At 31.3% G+C, this 17,634-nt stretch overlaps 1 protein-coding gene across 3 annotated transcripts in view; it reads right to left on the bottom strand.

Annotated features, from left to right (window-relative positions):
• Window positions 1-17,634, bottom strand: part of LOC111627406 (putative leucine-rich repeat-containing protein DDB_G0290503) — a 98,651-nt gene that overhangs the window by 41,220 nt on the left and 39,797 nt on the right. For all 3 annotated transcript variants that reach the window (XM_023370970.1, XM_023370972.1, XM_023370971.1), the window contains 5 exons: window positions 16,142-16,275; window positions 12,902-13,177; window positions 7,210-7,316; window positions 6,459-6,855; window positions 6,202-6,384 (listed from right to left, as the gene is read on the bottom strand). In XM_023370970.1, the coding sequence (XP_023226738.1) occupies window positions 6,202-6,384; window positions 6,459-6,855; window positions 7,210-7,316; window positions 12,902-13,177; window positions 16,142-16,275 (1,097 nt within the window). The remainder of the gene's footprint in view (window positions 1-6,201; window positions 6,385-6,458; window positions 6,856-7,209; window positions 7,317-12,901; window positions 13,178-16,141; window positions 16,276-17,634) is intronic.

Here is a 17,634-nt window from a genome sequence, read left to right as displayed (position 1 = left end):
TTCGATGTTCTTTATTTCTCAGATGTGAATTTTGTTACTTCTTAAGCTGCTTGAATCTTCATGATAATAATTTATCTTTCTTAGATAAGATTGAACTGCAGCCTAATGTAGACCTGTTCAAGCCATACTGCCCAGCAACATCAGACATCTTCTGTCCACTTTATATCTTTGCTATTATACTCTCATCTTTCAAAAAGTAAAACAGACGAGACTTAACAAGTGCCTACCCAACAGTCTCGCGAATACATAAAAGAATTGTTTTGTCAGAAAAATAAAAGGCTGGAATTACAAGGGAGAGTTTCAAAGTTCAGAGGAATACTATCTGATCAGTATATACCGGCTTGAGCATTGATGTCGACATCTCCCACACTCCGAAAAGTTTCGAATTGTTGCCCAAAGACAAGGGAAGACCAATCGGTATTCATTATTTTACGTCACTTCTGTGTTTGTTCTGTGAGGTGTTTGTTATCTGATCATATGTTCGTTGTCAGAACATAAAAATCTTTCGCAAAAGTGTTTGTTATCGGATCACCCACTGTATTATTATTTCATGCAGTTTTTTGCATTTTTGGCTGCATTTTAGTAGGGTACGCCATGAGAAATTCAGATTATTATTTTTATTTGTAATAGTAATTTATTATTTATACCACAGAATAACACTGCTGCTGCTAGAATGCCCACTAGGGGGTGTCCTGGGCTGCATTTTAGTAGGTTATGCCATGAGATATTCAGATTATTATTATTTTTATTTGTAATAGTAATTTATTATTTATACCACAGAATAACACTGCTGCTGCTAGAATGCCCACTAGGGGGTGTCCTGGGCTACTAGAATAGTAACACCAGTGCTTTGTGTTATGTGGACCCAAGTCCTGGGCTACTATTCTAGTAGCCCAGGAATTGGAAGTACGAAATAATCTAATAATCTTAATCTTTTTTGTTGTTTTTTGCCCAGGCAATACCAGGCTTATCTGCTGGTCCATATAGATTCAAGAGTAACAGTTTTTTTTTTCCTGAAATTTAAATCAAACTTTAAAAATTTCAGTTAGTACATGAAATTCTGATCAATTTTTTCACAACCTACTAACTTGAAAATATCTTTTCATTAAATGAGACTAATAAATTTGAAAGAAAAAATAAAGCAGTATTAGTAGCTTACAAGAAAATATACACCAGTGCTTTGTGTTATGCTGGATTGTTTTTGGTAGTTATACCTTGACAAGTGTTTTGTTTGTACAATGTTAATGAATGTGCCTGTGTAAGAATTTTCTGACTGAAGTGCTTAGTACTGGATGTCAGCTTTCTGTAGTGTGATATACATGCTGTTGTGAGGCCCTAATGTTTCTACATTAGTGTATTCAGTATGAAGCCTGTGCAAGAAAGGAGTACAGTCACTTCTCAACTTATGACGGATTCGGTTCCACAACTTTGGACGTAAGTTGGATTTCATACAAAAATAAATATAATACAATTATAATAGACATATGTACATCAAAATTAATAGCTTTTATTTCTGATTTTTAATTGTTAACTACATATAAGTAAATAATTACATACATAAATAATAGTATATATATAAGCATTATTCTGGATTATCATCATCTGTGCTGCTTCTATTCATTGCTGACTCTTGAGATTTATCAGTGAGTGTAGTAGTAGTGCTTTTGTTTTTATGAACAAATCCAATTTTGTTTGGACAGTTTGTTGTTTCTTTTCATTATAAATTTCATTATAACAGGCAAGTGCTTGGTGAATGTTGCGCTGTACCTTGGAAAATCTATTGTTGTCTGAGTCCATATTTTCAAATTTTTTAATTGCCTCATTGATTTTGCTAAAAGCTGATGCCATTTCTTTCAGCACATTTTTTGGTCTTTCATTGGTCTTACCAGCCATTTTGGGACTAAAATATCACAAATCAATGTAAAATAAAATAGAATTTCCAATTTACACTACAAGTAAACTACTTATACCAAAACAATTAGCCACATTACACAAGCACACATGAAGGGTAACTAACTGCACAACAAAACTAAATATGACGCAATCGATTGAAGAAGCGTGCAAGGTATTTATGTATATGATATATATTTGATGAAAGCTATAAAAAAATTAATACACTTTTTAAATTTTTTTATGAAATTTTTTCATCATAAGTGCAAATGGTCGTAAGTCAAGGTGATTGTAACTTGAGGTTACTGTATCAGTTGAATGTATGTGTTATGTGACGCAAGATGCACATGTTGAGAAATTATAATGAATAAATGTAAAACTTGGGCAGTTTTTCCATGTTTTAATGTATAATAAATAACATAATTACAATAATTTAAAACAGCAGCATTCTTTTTGGAAGATCCTGTATATGTGTGCATGTGAACCTGAAATATAGCATTTTGTGTTTCACAAAAGAAAATTTATACCGGGATGCAAAGTGAGAATTCATAAAGTAATGTTCTACCGCAGAAATTTTTTTAATAAATAATGTTGTATATTCAACTAAGAGGTAAATGAATCTATATAATTCAAATTTTGTATGTATTTAATTTCTAAAACGCAAAGCATTACATCACAAACTGTTTAATAATCATTATAAAAAAAAAATGAAAATCTTCACATAACTTAAACAGGTAATAAAATATTAGATTAAATTTACTTAAAAACACACCAGATTCTCTGAAATACTGTAAACATCTCAACATTTGCTTTCATCAAAGCCATAATTAAAATTTAAATGACTAATAGTTTGTGGCATGATTTATATTTAATGAACATGGTCTACACACAAGAATTAATATTAAAACATATTTTAACAATAGTATCCAGATCTCATGTTTTTCTGACCACTGTCAAGCATTTGTGCTAAACACAAATTTAAAAATAATGCTTTGACAGTTACTCACTTTATTTATTGGCAGAGACAGTGGATGATAACATTTACAAATAAGCAGTTACAAGTGTTGTTCAAACTAATTTATAACAAAATAAAGATTAATTTCACAACATATCAATGGAATATTAAGTTTCGAAACCAAGGTAATCTTTTGCATAACAAGTCCATTGTTCAAATTACACAATGCCAATGCAAATTGGAGTTGGGATCACATTAGGCATGCTACTATTTGACATGTAAATAATATGTTATTTTTAAAAACTGTGAATTTGTGGANATGTCGAATGGTGACACTCGGTAAGTAATCCTACAATTTTTTGTTTATAGCGTAGTTTATACGGATTATTCCCAAAAAATATATACGTATTTTGGAAATGTTGAGTCGGATTAGTCTAGAATCGATTAATTTTATGGAAGAAAATCTTTCAAACAGCCGTAGTCCGTAAACTTGATACGTGTCGGGTTGTGATTGGAAGGATTCGTAAGAAAGCGGATTCCTAGAGAATGGAACGTATCTCTATCTTATAGGGGGGTCGACTGTATATATAACTTATTCAGAATATAGATTCAGATTTCTATATATAAATTCAGAATTCTTACATATATATAAAGAATTATTCTGGATTATCGTCATCATCTGTGCTATTGATATTCATTGCTGACTTGAGATTTATCAGAGAGTGTAGTCTTTTATAAAAACAAAAAGCACTACAAGTCCAATTTTGTTTGGACAGTTAGTTGTTTCTTTTCGTTATAAATTTCATTATAACAGACAAGTGCTTGGTAGATTTTTGAAGGTACGACGTTGCGTTATACTTTTGAAAATCTATTTTTGTCTGAGTCAATATTTTCAAATTTTTTAATTGCCTCATTGATTTTGCTAAAAGCTGATGCCATTTCTTTCAACACAAATTTTTTGGGTGGTTCTTCATGTTCATCCAGTTCTTTTAGCTCCATTACATTTTTATCTGCAACTCATTCCTCAATCTCAATCTGATCTCAGTTTGTGAGTTCCTCCGCATTATTTTCCAAAAGTTGATTTACATCTTCATTATCAACTTCCAGATTTAATTGTTGAGCAAATTGTACAACATTAACTACCTCTTCTATTTCCCCTTCTCTATTAAAGTCATATTGTTATTAAACCTTTTTAAGAGTTTGTTCCATATGCCGTTCATATATTTTGTTGTTACATTGGACCATCCTTCTGATATATTCTTTATTGCATGAAAAATGTTATAATTTTCCCGAAATTCTCTCAATGTTTGATCTTTCTCAGTTCCCGCAATTGCTTGGGCAAAGTGACTCTTAAATAATGCACTTTGAAGTTAGCAATGCATTCTTGATCCATCAGCTGAAGTATGCTTGTGATATTAGGTGATAAATAAAACACTTTTATGTTTGGATGGGACTCTTCTAAGTGTGGAGGGTGACCTGGAGCATTGTCAAGAAGCAATACAATTTTAAAAACAAGGTCTTTTTCATCACAATATTTCTTTACTTCTGCAACAAAGCAGTTGTTAAACCAGTCTTCAAAAAGACATTGTGTCATCCATACCTTCTTATTGGCATGATAATGTAGTGGTAATATATCCTTATCGATTCCCTTGAAGGCTCTTGGGTTTTGGGAACGATATATCATAAACGGCTTCAATTTATAACCAGAAACATTTCCACCCAACAAAAAAGTAGCACAATCTTTAAATGCTTTAAAACCAGGCATGCATTTAGCTTCTTTTTAAATGTATATCCATTCAGACATTTTTTCCAATATAACACAATTTCATCCACATTAAAAATTTGTTCCTGCATATAATTTCCTTCAAGCATTGCTTCAAAATTGTCCTTGAAGATTTTGGCAGCTTTCAAATCTGCAATTGCTGCCTCTCCACAAATCTTCACATTATGGAAGTTTATGTTTTTTAAACCTTTCAAACCAGCCAGAGCTTGCATTGAAATTTTGGCCATAGTTGTCACCCTTCTTTAAATCTTCAAAAAGACTGTGTGCTTTAGTTTGGATGGTCATGAGACTTAGTGGAACATTCTTTCATAATAAATCTTCCATCCAAGTCTAATTTTTCCATTTCATGTATGGGACCATTTCGTTTTTTTGTGATGATGGTTGATTTTACTGATGACGATCTCTTTACTGCTTTACAAATTCGTTCTTTGTCCTTTATTATAGTTGAAATGGTTGAATGCAACAATTTATGTTCATGTGACAAGTTTGACACTGTTTTGCCACTCTCATGCTGTTTTATCAATTTTATTTTCATCTCTAAGTCTATTGTCTTTCTTTTTCTTTCATTGGTCTTATCAGCCATTTTGGGACTAAAATATCACAAATCAATGTAAAATAAAGAAGAATTTCCAATTTACACTACAAGTAAACTAGTTATAACAAAACAATTAGCCACCTTACACAAGCATGAAGGGTAACTAGGGTACACAAGTGCAAAGAGTAACTAGCTGACAACAAAACTAAAGATGACTCAATCAATTGCAGAAGCACACAATCGCCAGAAATGTGCAAGATATATATATAAAAATAACTATTAAAAATTGATATATATTTGATGAAAAAAAAATGTATCAATTTTTTATAGTTATTTTTTTTAATGAAATTTTTTCGTCGTAAGTACGAATGGTCATAAGTCGAGGTGGTCATAACTCAAGAAGTGACTGTACTGGCACAAGTACATTATTCATTCTATACAATTTTGCAAGAAAGTGCTATACATATATCACATTTGCTATTTGGTTATAACAATGTAAATAATCTGTGTTAAAAGTTTGTGACCTGATGTGATGTAGAGTTTCATGCTTGTTGAGACACTTCTGTAAATGTCATTTAGGAATGTGTCAAAATATGCTTTCTATAAATTTTTTTTTACAACATGATCTTGAATGGTAATCAAACCTTTTGTCTCTCCAAAGAAGCACTCATGAGTAAGCCAGCAGTTTGATACAGTTCTGTCAACAAGATCCCAGCTGAGATTAGAATGCCTACCATAGAGCACCTTCTGAACCCAAGATAGTCTGTTCATTGTGTGTACTGTTGGATCCAGATCAGCATTGTGTAGATTTAATGGTGTATTATTGTCATCTGAAAGCTGATTTGTGTAGATGTGATTTTTTTTTGGTAGAAAAATTCTTGCAGTGTATTTGCAGAAGAAGAGTTAAGTCCTTTGTAGAAAAGCTAAGATTAATATTATTATTTCAACAACCAATATAAAAAAATTAAAAGAAAAAAATGAAATAAAGATATTTCTAGAAATTCATAATGTTTAGTATATCTACTTTAACTCAGTCACCTGGAGTTTTAGCTTTTCAATTTCATTAATTGCATTAGCTAATTCTTCTGTTAATTTATTATTTTCTTTTTGATGATCTTCAATTTGTTCAATCTGTTCATTCTCTTTGTTTTTCATCTGGAGTAATTCACTTTGAAGTTGATCACAACAATTAGCTAATTCCATGTGTTTCTTATGTGCTTCCTAAATAAAGTTTTTAAACATTACTACTATAAGAATATTTAACAATTTTTGAGGTAAAAACTTAAAAAATAAACCTCTAATGTCTTCTGTAATTGTTGTAATTCATGAGTCTTACTTCCTGCTAAATGTTCTGCTTCTTCAAGCCTTTGTCGCAATTTAATTCCTTCAGATTCTAAGGAATTACATATAGATTGAAGATTTTGCAAATCTTGAGTTAAAGCAGTTTTAGCAGACTCTGCTTGCTGAAATTTGTTGTTCATATCAGTTAAATGTTGTTTATAACTAAATTCATCTTCTTTGTGTGTGGAGACAAGTTTTTGAATGTGTTCTTCTAATTGTTGTATTTGATGATGAAGATCATCTTGGGCTTGTTGCATTGCAGCTTGTCTTGTTTCATATTGTTCCCTAGTCGAAAGTAATTGCTCAACTTCTCGTTGTAACCTAGTTATTTCTAGAGAACTCCTTTTTTGACTAGAATAATATAAATATTTGTATTAATTGTAAAATTTATGTAAGTTTAGATAAATGAAATGAGAAATAAGTATTTTTAAGTTGACTAAATTATAGTCATAATATGTTGGTTGAAACTTTAAACTGTGCAATCTCACTTCCAAATAATTTTTAACTTCTCAATCTTAAAACTTAAGAAATAAAATTTTGAAAAACACTTAAGACTTAGAAGAAACGTTCCATTAAAGCTCTTACAATTTTTTCTAGCAAATAAAAACTGGTTAAAGCAAGTAACAAAGTTAACATTAACCAGTTAATTCTAGCTTTATCCAATTCATGAGCTTAGCTGTAACACTTATAACAAATCATACTTACTCTGTCTCTAATCGTGAAAGGGCTTGCTGAAGTTGACTCTTGTCATCTTTTAATCTCTGAACTGTAATATTATGTTCTTCATTTAATTTTTTCTGAATTTGTTCAGCCTAAAAAATATTTTGTCAAAAAGTATATATGATGCTTTATAAAAAAAAATTTCACAAATAATGAATGCATAACTAAATCTTGTAAACAAAATTAAAAAGATAAAAATCAGATGCCACATAAAATGCATTTACAAAATAGTTTGGAGGGATGATAACATGCAGCAAAAGAACTCACTCTGAATTAGTAATTTTCAAGTTTTGAGTACAGAAAAAAAAATTAAACTCTGTCTTGTACAACTTTAGTAATAAAGTGAGCAACAGAATAAAATAGCATTAAAAGCTAATAAAATTTATAACAAACTTATGAAAAGTGAAAAATCACATGCAATCTAAAATTTTTTATCTTTGTGGAATATCTGTCAAAGTCTATAGGCTCAATTAATATAGTACCTTATTCATTCTCCCCAAGAACTTTGTCATGGGTAAGTTTTGAGTATTTACAAAATTTCTTCAGTATGTAATTTTGTATATTTTGAGCATTTCGTAGAGCTATGTCTATGAACATGATTGTTTCTCAATAAATGTGATGTCTGGTTTGTCATGGATTGTTTTGTCTATGAATATAGTTATAGTACATTTTGTATGTTTACTATGGCAGTGAGGAGTGTATTTTTAGTATGATTCCAGGTTATAGTAATATTTTGGGCATGTAAACTTTTGCATCAAAAGCTTACATGCACAAAATATTTTCATAAGAAACATATGGTAAATATAATGCATCATTATATTTACTGTATGTTTCATTATATAACACAAACTGACTACTTACATCAACAAAATCAAATGGTAAATATAATGCATCATTATATTTACCATTTGATTTTGTTGATGTAAGTAGTCAGTTTGTGTTAAAATTCTTGCAACCTAATGTGACATGTATAGTTTCATACATGTGGCATTTCATACAAGTGTCATCTGGAAGTATTGTTTAAAAAATGTGTCTATGAACCAGTCTTGTATGGAAATCATGAACCCTTCTCTCTGTCCAAAAAGACCAAGTCAGCCAGCAATTTTGATGCAATTCTGTCAACATAATCCTGGCTAAAATGTGAAGTTCATTCAGAGTCCAATACTGCCTGATGGGAATTTGTTTCTTATGTTCTATGTCAGATCCATGTCAGTATTGTATAAGTTTCATATTACTGTGTGTCTTCAAGGGTTACTGCTTTCTGTAATTTGATATTATAGAACATAACAAGTGTGTTTATAGTGAAGATTTATATCTGAGTCCTCATTCTCCTACTAGGAATAGCCAGCCTTTCTAAGGACAACAGAGTAGTGGTTATTTAGTTCATTTATGCATTTTGTTTTGGAGTTCTTATACATTTGATATATTCATTTTAAGTTCTAGTTGTGTATGTCAGTACTAAGATGACATGATGTGATGATTGCTTTAAATGTGTGTGGTTAGTACTGAGTAATCTGTTGCATTCCTTTGGTTAGTCTGTTTTATATGTGCAAGTTCTGCTAATTTGACCTGTTGGAATTCTGAATATTTGTAGACTTTGCCTCTTCCAAAGAATCAATCAATGATATCTCCATTGAGTACAAAATCATTTTTCTTCAGAATTTCTTCTATGAAGGTGTTTTGCATTTGTCTAGGTCAAATTTCATCTGAATGTCAGTAGAGCATGTGTAACTTCTAATAAGAGGTTTAGTTGCACTTGTACAAGACAACATTTGAACATTTTAAGTCTAATGTAGAAAAGTAATTTGAAAATCATTTTAAATAAATAACAAAATGCATTAGACCAAACATTTTAAAAATTTGTTATTTCACTGGAATTACTGGAAACTTCAGCTTAAGATACAAATTCAAACAGAAGTGAATATCAATTCTAAAATGGTTAAATTTACAAAAAATAAATGGAAAGAACTTGAAGGCAATGTAACACATCTTTTTTCTGAAACCAAACTCCACAATGGCAAATGTCTACCATGAACAATTTTATGCTGTCTAAAATGCTCTTAGCAACTTTAGACAAAGAAAAAACTGATGAGTTTGTAAATGCAATTTAAATTCTGCATATAACCCAATCACATAAACTATCTTTTAAATACACAACCAGCAGGCATTTGAAATGAAAATACAATAATCTCCAATTTCAAGAAGATAAAGCTAAAGAATTCAAATAAACTAATATTTATTACTTTAAAAAGTAAAAATATATAGTTTAAGATGACAATTTAAGAAAATTAATCTATCAGAAGCAAGATATAGGCAACCTCTGTATAACATGATATTTTGACAAGACTTCACTCTAAACACGACTCGAGTAATGTAGCAAGCCGTGCTTAACATTTTTTTTTTTTTAATGAGAAATTTACTTATGTTGGATGTAAATTTTTCAATATTTCTAATCTTTTTTGTTGTCAATCTTTCAATTATATATCTAGCTATTTTTGAAACTCATTACAAATCAGTGGCGTACCGTGACATTTGATGATTGGGAAGCTGTGTTTCTGTAAGAAGCCACCTTCCAGGGGCAATCGGTTAATTCTTTAAATGTATTATTAATAGATTTATCTGATGTAATTAATAAATAAACAAGTTCAATTTAATTACCTCTGTTATTAGATTCAATATATTCCATATGCCCTCTAAATGCTGATTCTTGCTTTGATAAAAACATATAACATCTATTAATTTAAATATAACTATTAGCCGTAACTATCTCATTATAATTTTCAATATTTATTTTATATTATTTACTAATGTTAAATTCCATTCTGCTTCAATTTCCAAATTGCTTCAAAAGAATAGACGATTTTTCGTGTCTTTTGCCAGCTAAATTGTCAAAGCTATTCTTATTCCATACACTAATTTCATTTGAAAATAGTAGGCATGCCAACAAAACAATTTTTGCATTTTTATGCATTTACAGAGTCATTTTTATTGTGAAAATGTCAAACAAATTTTTATTGAAGTGTTTATATTTAACTTAGGCATTGGTCTTTCTCTTTTAATAATGTTTTCTTTTTCATTATACGATCGAGCCAAAACTTTTTTAAAATAAATTTTCAATATTGCAATTACATTCTGAATTGCTAGCCACGATATAAGGGCTAAAATTAAAATTATAAAAACTTACTTGGCTAAATAAAATGTGTGTTGGATATGCAGTACTGTACAGTACATACCTGGTACAAAATATTCTTCAATTGTATGAATATATTTTTAAAGAAAATTATAATTAAATATAGCTTTGTAATGAAACGTACATAAAAATAACATAAAATATTATTTACTCTACAAATCTTAACCACTTAGTAAAATAGCTCTCTACGAGTGGAATCAGACGGTCCTGCTAGGTGTGCGGTGCGTGCATGCAAGCAGGCTGCCAAATCCCGAGGGTGCCCTTACCGGTCAATGTCAAATGCCTCTTTTCTAGCATCACTAGCATATCTCAAAGGATGCAACAGGGTTGTTGTAAATTTTAAACATTTCTCGCCATAGCTGTAAAAATCTGCATATGTTAAACTTAATAGTCATTTGTTTTCTAATTCTTTTTAGGACCAGGTGTCCACAGAAATTTCCAAAATTTACAACTTTTCGATCACTCTCATTGAATTGGAAAAATTTGTTTATATTACGTCTAATATTACAAAGAAATCAGTCCCCACTGTACTCAGCTAGAGATTGGGTCGGTTAAGCTTTTGTTTAAGTAATATTCCAACTCTTTCAGCAGGGTTTTATTTTGTCCCCAATTCCCTAATCGCTTAATTATTTAACTACTTCTTAAGTAGAAATAAGTCAAACTGGTTACTTTGTACTCAAATACTTGTAGTCTTGGGAAAAAAGTGGAAAGACAAATTTTTATGATAAACAGATACATAAATTGTAAATTTAAGGAAAATAAATTCTAGAGCTTTTTCTGTACCTCATGCATCTCTCTCATTCATTAAATTTAGTTGTAAATGATGCTACCAAAGTAACGGGTAATTTTTTTAACATTGTACAAGAATTGTACACATTTTTTTCTACATCCACTTATAGATGGGATGTACAAAATTGTAATATCACTGGTTTAACATTGAAATCCGTAAGTAATATAAGATGGGAATGTGGAATAAAAGCAAAATAAATATATCAAATATTTTAATGGATTTTTTCTTAAATTCTATCAACTATACAGAACTATCATAAAAACATACCAGTAAATTCTTATCGGTTGGGTTAAGTTATAAATCTACTCATGATTCACATAATCGGGCGAGGGCGGCGAAATATCTAGCAGGCAGGCAGCTAACGCCCAGAACCAGTCCTGGATAGAATTAGAAGTGTTATACATGTGTAGCTTCCACCCAAGGCCCTTGGCTTCCACCAGCTAAACCAGGTGAGGTTGGTGCTCTAAAGCGCATGTGCAAATCTGGCTGTTTGGAAACTGACAATACAGCACTTCCACTCTGCCACTAATATTCGAATGTACAATAGCAATCTTATCTTTTTTTTTTCACATTTAGTATAGAAATTTGTAATAAGATACATAATGCGGCTATAATAAAATATTGTGCGATTATTTTCATATAATTAAAATTAATATGTATTTATTTTTTAGAAAATACAAGGAAAGCGGCACTTTCACCATTTCCAATGACGGCACACCACTGTTACAAATGGCTTCTGGTAAAAATTGATTATGACTAAAGTCATGGAGGATTGGAAATATTTTTCAATTGAGGATGGTATCAATCATATTTCATTTCTCATAGTAGTAACACTCAATAGAGTCAATTCATTCAGGAAATATTGTCAGACATAGAATTGGTGCAATATTAAAACTCGTAAAGTTCATAGGAGAGGAATGTTTTGATATGATCAAAGTTCAAAAATTTACTGGCAGAAAGAGGTTGACAAAACAGATTTGTAGAAAGTCTGACTTGATTTGGTTAGAAAACCAAATCTCAAGTCAGAGGATAATTTGACTTTGGAGGGCAATAAAAAAAAAAATATGATATTACCACACACAAGATACAACAGGTGTTTGTAAAGATGCGTGTTCAGTTAGTTTTTCAATTCTTAAAATAGCAATAATTTAAAATACAGTAGACCCCCCTATAACACTAGATAATTCTGTGTTATATGAATTCCATGTTGTATGAGTCACTTAGATTTTACAAATATGTGTGCTGGGCTGTGAACAGCACACATATTTGTAAAATCTAAGTGACTCATACAACATGGAATTCATATAACACAGAATTATCTACAGTGTTATAGGGGGGGGAGTCTACTATTTTATTTTTTCAAGCTTTTTGAATATAACCCCCTTTTCTCTGGTTTAGTTCTGTATAACATTGTTTATGATATTTTTATGTAGAAATCTAACTACCATGTTATTTAAAAGTTACCTGTATATTTAACAGCATTCCAATAATGAAAAATAATGTTCAAAATATGTGTTAAACTTTTAAATAACATGTTAAACTTTTTCAAGATTAATTTAAATTTAATTTTGAATGCAGCTAGTCTGATGACAATCTAAACTCCAAAATTAAAATTTTTAGATTAATGAATCTCATCAAAATACGTCAAAAATTACAAACACAAGATTAAGAATTATTAATTTTTATTAAAAACTTACTTGCTGAAGTTTAGATTGCAAATTAGATCTCTCAGATAAATGTTGTTCAAGTGTACACTGCATACGATTATGTAAATTCTGAAGTTCTTGTTGTTGCTGATTAATCTTTTCTCTCAAATTTCTGTCATTTGTAGTGGCTTTACTTTTTTCATGAATCAGATCTTGCCTAAGTTCTTTAAGCTTGGCATTTGCTGCTTGAACTAATTTTTGTTCTGTTTCAAGTGCAGATTCATTTTCTTGAAGATGCTTCTTCAAAACTGCAACTGGATCATTTTTCTAAAGATTTTTAAAATAATGCATTGTCAAAATTAAACAGAAAATTCTATTTTAGTTACAAAAGAAAAACGTCCAGGACAAGGATTTCCATCACCCAAAACAACAAAATAGCTCAAAAATTAAAATCTATAATGTTTGATTTGTCTGTTTTAAACAATTATGTTTGATATAGCATATCTTTACTAGCAATACAAAAGATTATGTAATCACAATAAAACATGTTCCACATTAATCATACTATTAGCTACATAGTAAAAAATTTATCATCATCTAGGGGTAATACTTGAGGAAACACAAATACATGAGAAGTTTTGAGTGATTCTAAGACCACTCAATTAAGAGAGATTAAAATTTTTAAGTAAACAATCAAAAAGCATTTAAATTTTTCACTTAATAGGGAAACCTAATCTAGCTCTGGCAACATTTGGTGATCTTATATATGGTAGATGACGACAATGTACCATAAACCTGTTACAGGTGTGAATTGCAAGAAGGACAAAGTACATCACAAATGTTTGTAATTCCAAATTAGTTAATCACCTAGCTTTGAGTAACGTAGTTGACGACTCCAGATACCCCTAAGCTCATTGTGTTCGCCAAGACCCGTAAACAGGGACAGCAACTCCNAAGAGATGCATTTTTTAACAATGTTAGAAGTTTATTTCCTGTTATATCCGATTTTTCCACACCTGTAATAAATTATTAAACATTATGAATGAATATATATTTAGAATTTTTCTTATCACTATTATTTTTGATAACTAGATCACAAAACAGTCAAGGGCTCGGCTATTTGCAGATGACATAGCACTGGTGGGAGAAAAAATAGTAGTCCAACATCAACTGGATGTGTGGAACAGGGAGCTAGATGCATCTCCGCCCCATTGTTGATAAAGCTACAGCACCTATGCATAAGCTTGAAAAGGCCACTCACATCCTGCTCTCCCCCCCACCTTGAAAGGTATCCTTATACTGTGACTAATCTGTGGACCTCATAACCCTTCTGAAGGAACTCACCTCCTTCCCTCAATATATTACTGTTTGGACTTTAAGCCTCTATACCCTTCTGTGGAGCTCCCTCTAGCCTTTTGTGCCCTCGGGGACCTACTATTCAGTATTGTCAAAGATGACACCCTACACCAACATGTGCATAGATGACCCACCTAATTTGCTATAATTAATTTTTTCTGTTTAATGGCACGGTCTACACGCAGAAAATGGGGTCCCCATGGGCAACTCAATTTCAGAAGACCTATGAAATGGTTATAAGACAGAATACAAGATCCTCCCATGGTTCCTCCTCAACATCCTTTTATATAGGAGGTATATAGATGACATCATTCTATACAGGATTATACCAGATGTTATGGCATTCATCAAATCTGTTAATGACAACCCATATGGCTTAACCCTAAAAATTGAACAAGCTAACCCCATGGAGGTCCACTTCCTTGACATAAATGTTAAGGTCGAAGGAATGGCCATCCACACCTCTGTTTACCATAAACCATGTTCAGTCTCCGTTTACATACATGTAGAGTCATGTGACCCATTTCCATATAATACAGCAGCATTTAACACTTTAATTAGGATGGCATTTTCTCATTTGTCTACTCCATAAGCACTAGCTGCCGAATTAACACTTATAGAATGCGTAGCGGCTACACATGGGTACCCCAATCTTACCCATAAACTGATTGATACCACTGCTCACTGATTGATACCACTGCGCCACCACCACCCGCACGCATGGTGACAACTGTCCCAATGATGAACAGGTTTCTATCATGTTTAATCTGTATGTTAAATCGTTATATACTGAGATCATCAAGAAACGCCACGTTCGGATCATGTACAGGAGGTGTCTGACCATCTTTGACATCCTCCGCAACAGAAAAGACTCCCCCAACTAGAACAGACTCCCAGGTGTTTACTGTATCCCTCTTAGAGACTGCAGGTTTGATAGGGATGTTATTTACATTGATTCCACCAAGTGGTCTTTGGAAGTCAGAGTACGGAACACTGTGCCGACATACAACACATGAGGAATACCACGGCCCTCGCGATTTACGTGCTGATCCAGACAATGAAACGGCCTTTAACCAGGCAAAAGGCATCCTCCCTTTGCCTCACACTGAATACCTGAGATGATTAGAGGCCATTTCCATATATAAATCTAGCCTCACTGTCTCTTGCATCAATCACAAGGAAAAGTTAAATTTGTAGGTTGCATGGCAGGCCCTGATGGATACTGATATTTAAATGCTAACAGCTGCTACCCACATGAATGCGCATGTCCATCAGGACAATTTGATGAGACACGGATTTGATCTAATATTCAAATGTTCATGTCCTATTTACTCTGCATTCCACCAGATATTCTGAAGAAGAACTGTAATCAGTTTGAAAACATTTGTGATGTACTTTATCCTTCTTGCAACTCACACTAGTAACAGCTTCAAGGTAAGTTGTTGACTTCACCCCAGTGTTGTTTGGATGTTGATGTTTACCATTTAGTGATGTCTACTGGTAGATGACATTATCTAATAAATTTTATATAACTCCTGAGAGATTTTGTTAATAAATGGAAGAACAATGGATCATATGGATATACTATATGCAAATTGAAAATTAAAGTAAACAGCAAATATGCCCTTAGAAGAAAGAAGATTTGAAAATAAAACCCCCACCATAATATACCTCAGTGGATTGCTTTAACCATCTTATTTGTGGTATTTGATAACTTATCAAAAATAATTCCAATTGATTATCATCATCAAATTTTCATTCCAATACCTTAAGAACATTCACTAATTTCAATAAAAATTAAGACATTATCTTTGTATTTAACAAAATTACAATTTTAACTTTTGTATATTAAACAATTCATTAACAAATCAATTATGGAATAAATTAAATTGTTAAATTAAAATGTTAAATTAAATTGTTAAAATGAACAATTACCTTTGTCCATTCAGAACTATCACTCTGTTTGTTTAAAAGAACATCAATCATCATTTGGATATCATCATCATTAAGAGATGCATTTTTTAACAATGTTAGAAGTTTATTTCCTGTTATATCCGATTTTTCCACACCTGTAATAAATTATTAAACATTATGAATGAATATATATTTAGAATTTTTCTTATCACTATTATTTTTGATAACTAGATCACAAAACAGTCAAGGGCTCAGCTATTTGCAGATGACATAGTACTGGTGGGAGAAAAAATAGTAGTCCAACATCAACTGGATGTGTGGAACAGGGAGCTAGATGAATAGGATTATAGATAAGCTGACAGAAGAGAAAGACAGAATAAGTACAAAACATACATTTCATATCAATTGGTAGGAAATGATAAGTCCTCTTCAAGCATTTACATTATAGAAGAAAAATGTTAAATGATGAAAATATGGATTGTTATTAAAATGATCTTAGCATCATATTCAAAATTTTAAAAATATAAATGCATTCTAATTGATATCAATTGATTCATTAATGAATGACATCAAAAATAATACCTTTAATATCTTTAGCAAATGACATCAACTGTTATAAATTATATTTATGAATTTAATTTGACAATATATAAAAAGCAATAAACATAAGATTTGACTGATTAAATATAATTCTTTTATATACTGTACTACATAAAAAAAATTGTCACTATATGGGTAGCCCTCAGTTTATGTCACAGTTCCATTCCTACAAAAGCCGGTGCAAATTGAATCGGCATAAAATGAACCCATATTTACAGTGATGTATAGTGTTAGGTTCTACATAAGTGAAAAATAAGCAAATAATTTTGTTTATTAATACAATATAATACAAAATACATATATTATACAATTAATTTTTAAAATGTATTTTATGATAAAATAAGATTTTTTAATAAAAACATTTCACTTTAAGAAAAACAAATGATATTTCAAAGTTTCAGATCTCTTATGTTTTTTAGAAAAAAGTATCATCTTTAATTGTTTCGATTTTTGTTTTCTTTCATTAAGAATTTCGGAATATGGTTGAATGGATGCGACAATGCTCCTTTTTACATTTGCACTTTACTTCCAATCATTGTCTAACTCAAAGTTTATCCGTCAAACTTTCCATAATCTAAACGCTTTAGATCAGCCATTTTCATAACTCTTGGAGTTTCTTCATTTTCTTCCTTCTCTGACTGTTCACGATCTAATTCTTTGTATAATTCTTCTAAGTCTTAATTTGAGAGTGGCTAATCATGGGCTTCTAAAAGTTCTGTCACATCTTCAGCTGTAACATCTTCCAGGGAAGGACCACGTGTCACAATACCGTTAGGTTGTGTGTTGCGTGTGCTCCACTTTTCGGTCGTCGCATCGGCGTTATTTTTAGTCAGCCTGTGGATTATTATATACCATTCGGTTCGTCTCGTCGAGGGCTCCCGTACAATATGTGGAATTTTCGGATCGGATCAGCC

The sequence above is a fragment of the Centruroides sculpturatus genome, unplaced genomic scaffold (assembly GCF_000671375.1).
Source record: "Centruroides sculpturatus isolate CEXI.00-Female unplaced genomic scaffold, Cexi_2.0 scaffold434, whole genome shotgun sequence".
Classification (NCBI taxonomy): domain Eukaryota; kingdom Metazoa; phylum Arthropoda; class Arachnida; order Scorpiones; family Buthidae; genus Centruroides; species Centruroides sculpturatus.
This window is presented reverse-complemented; position numbering and strand designations above follow the sequence as displayed.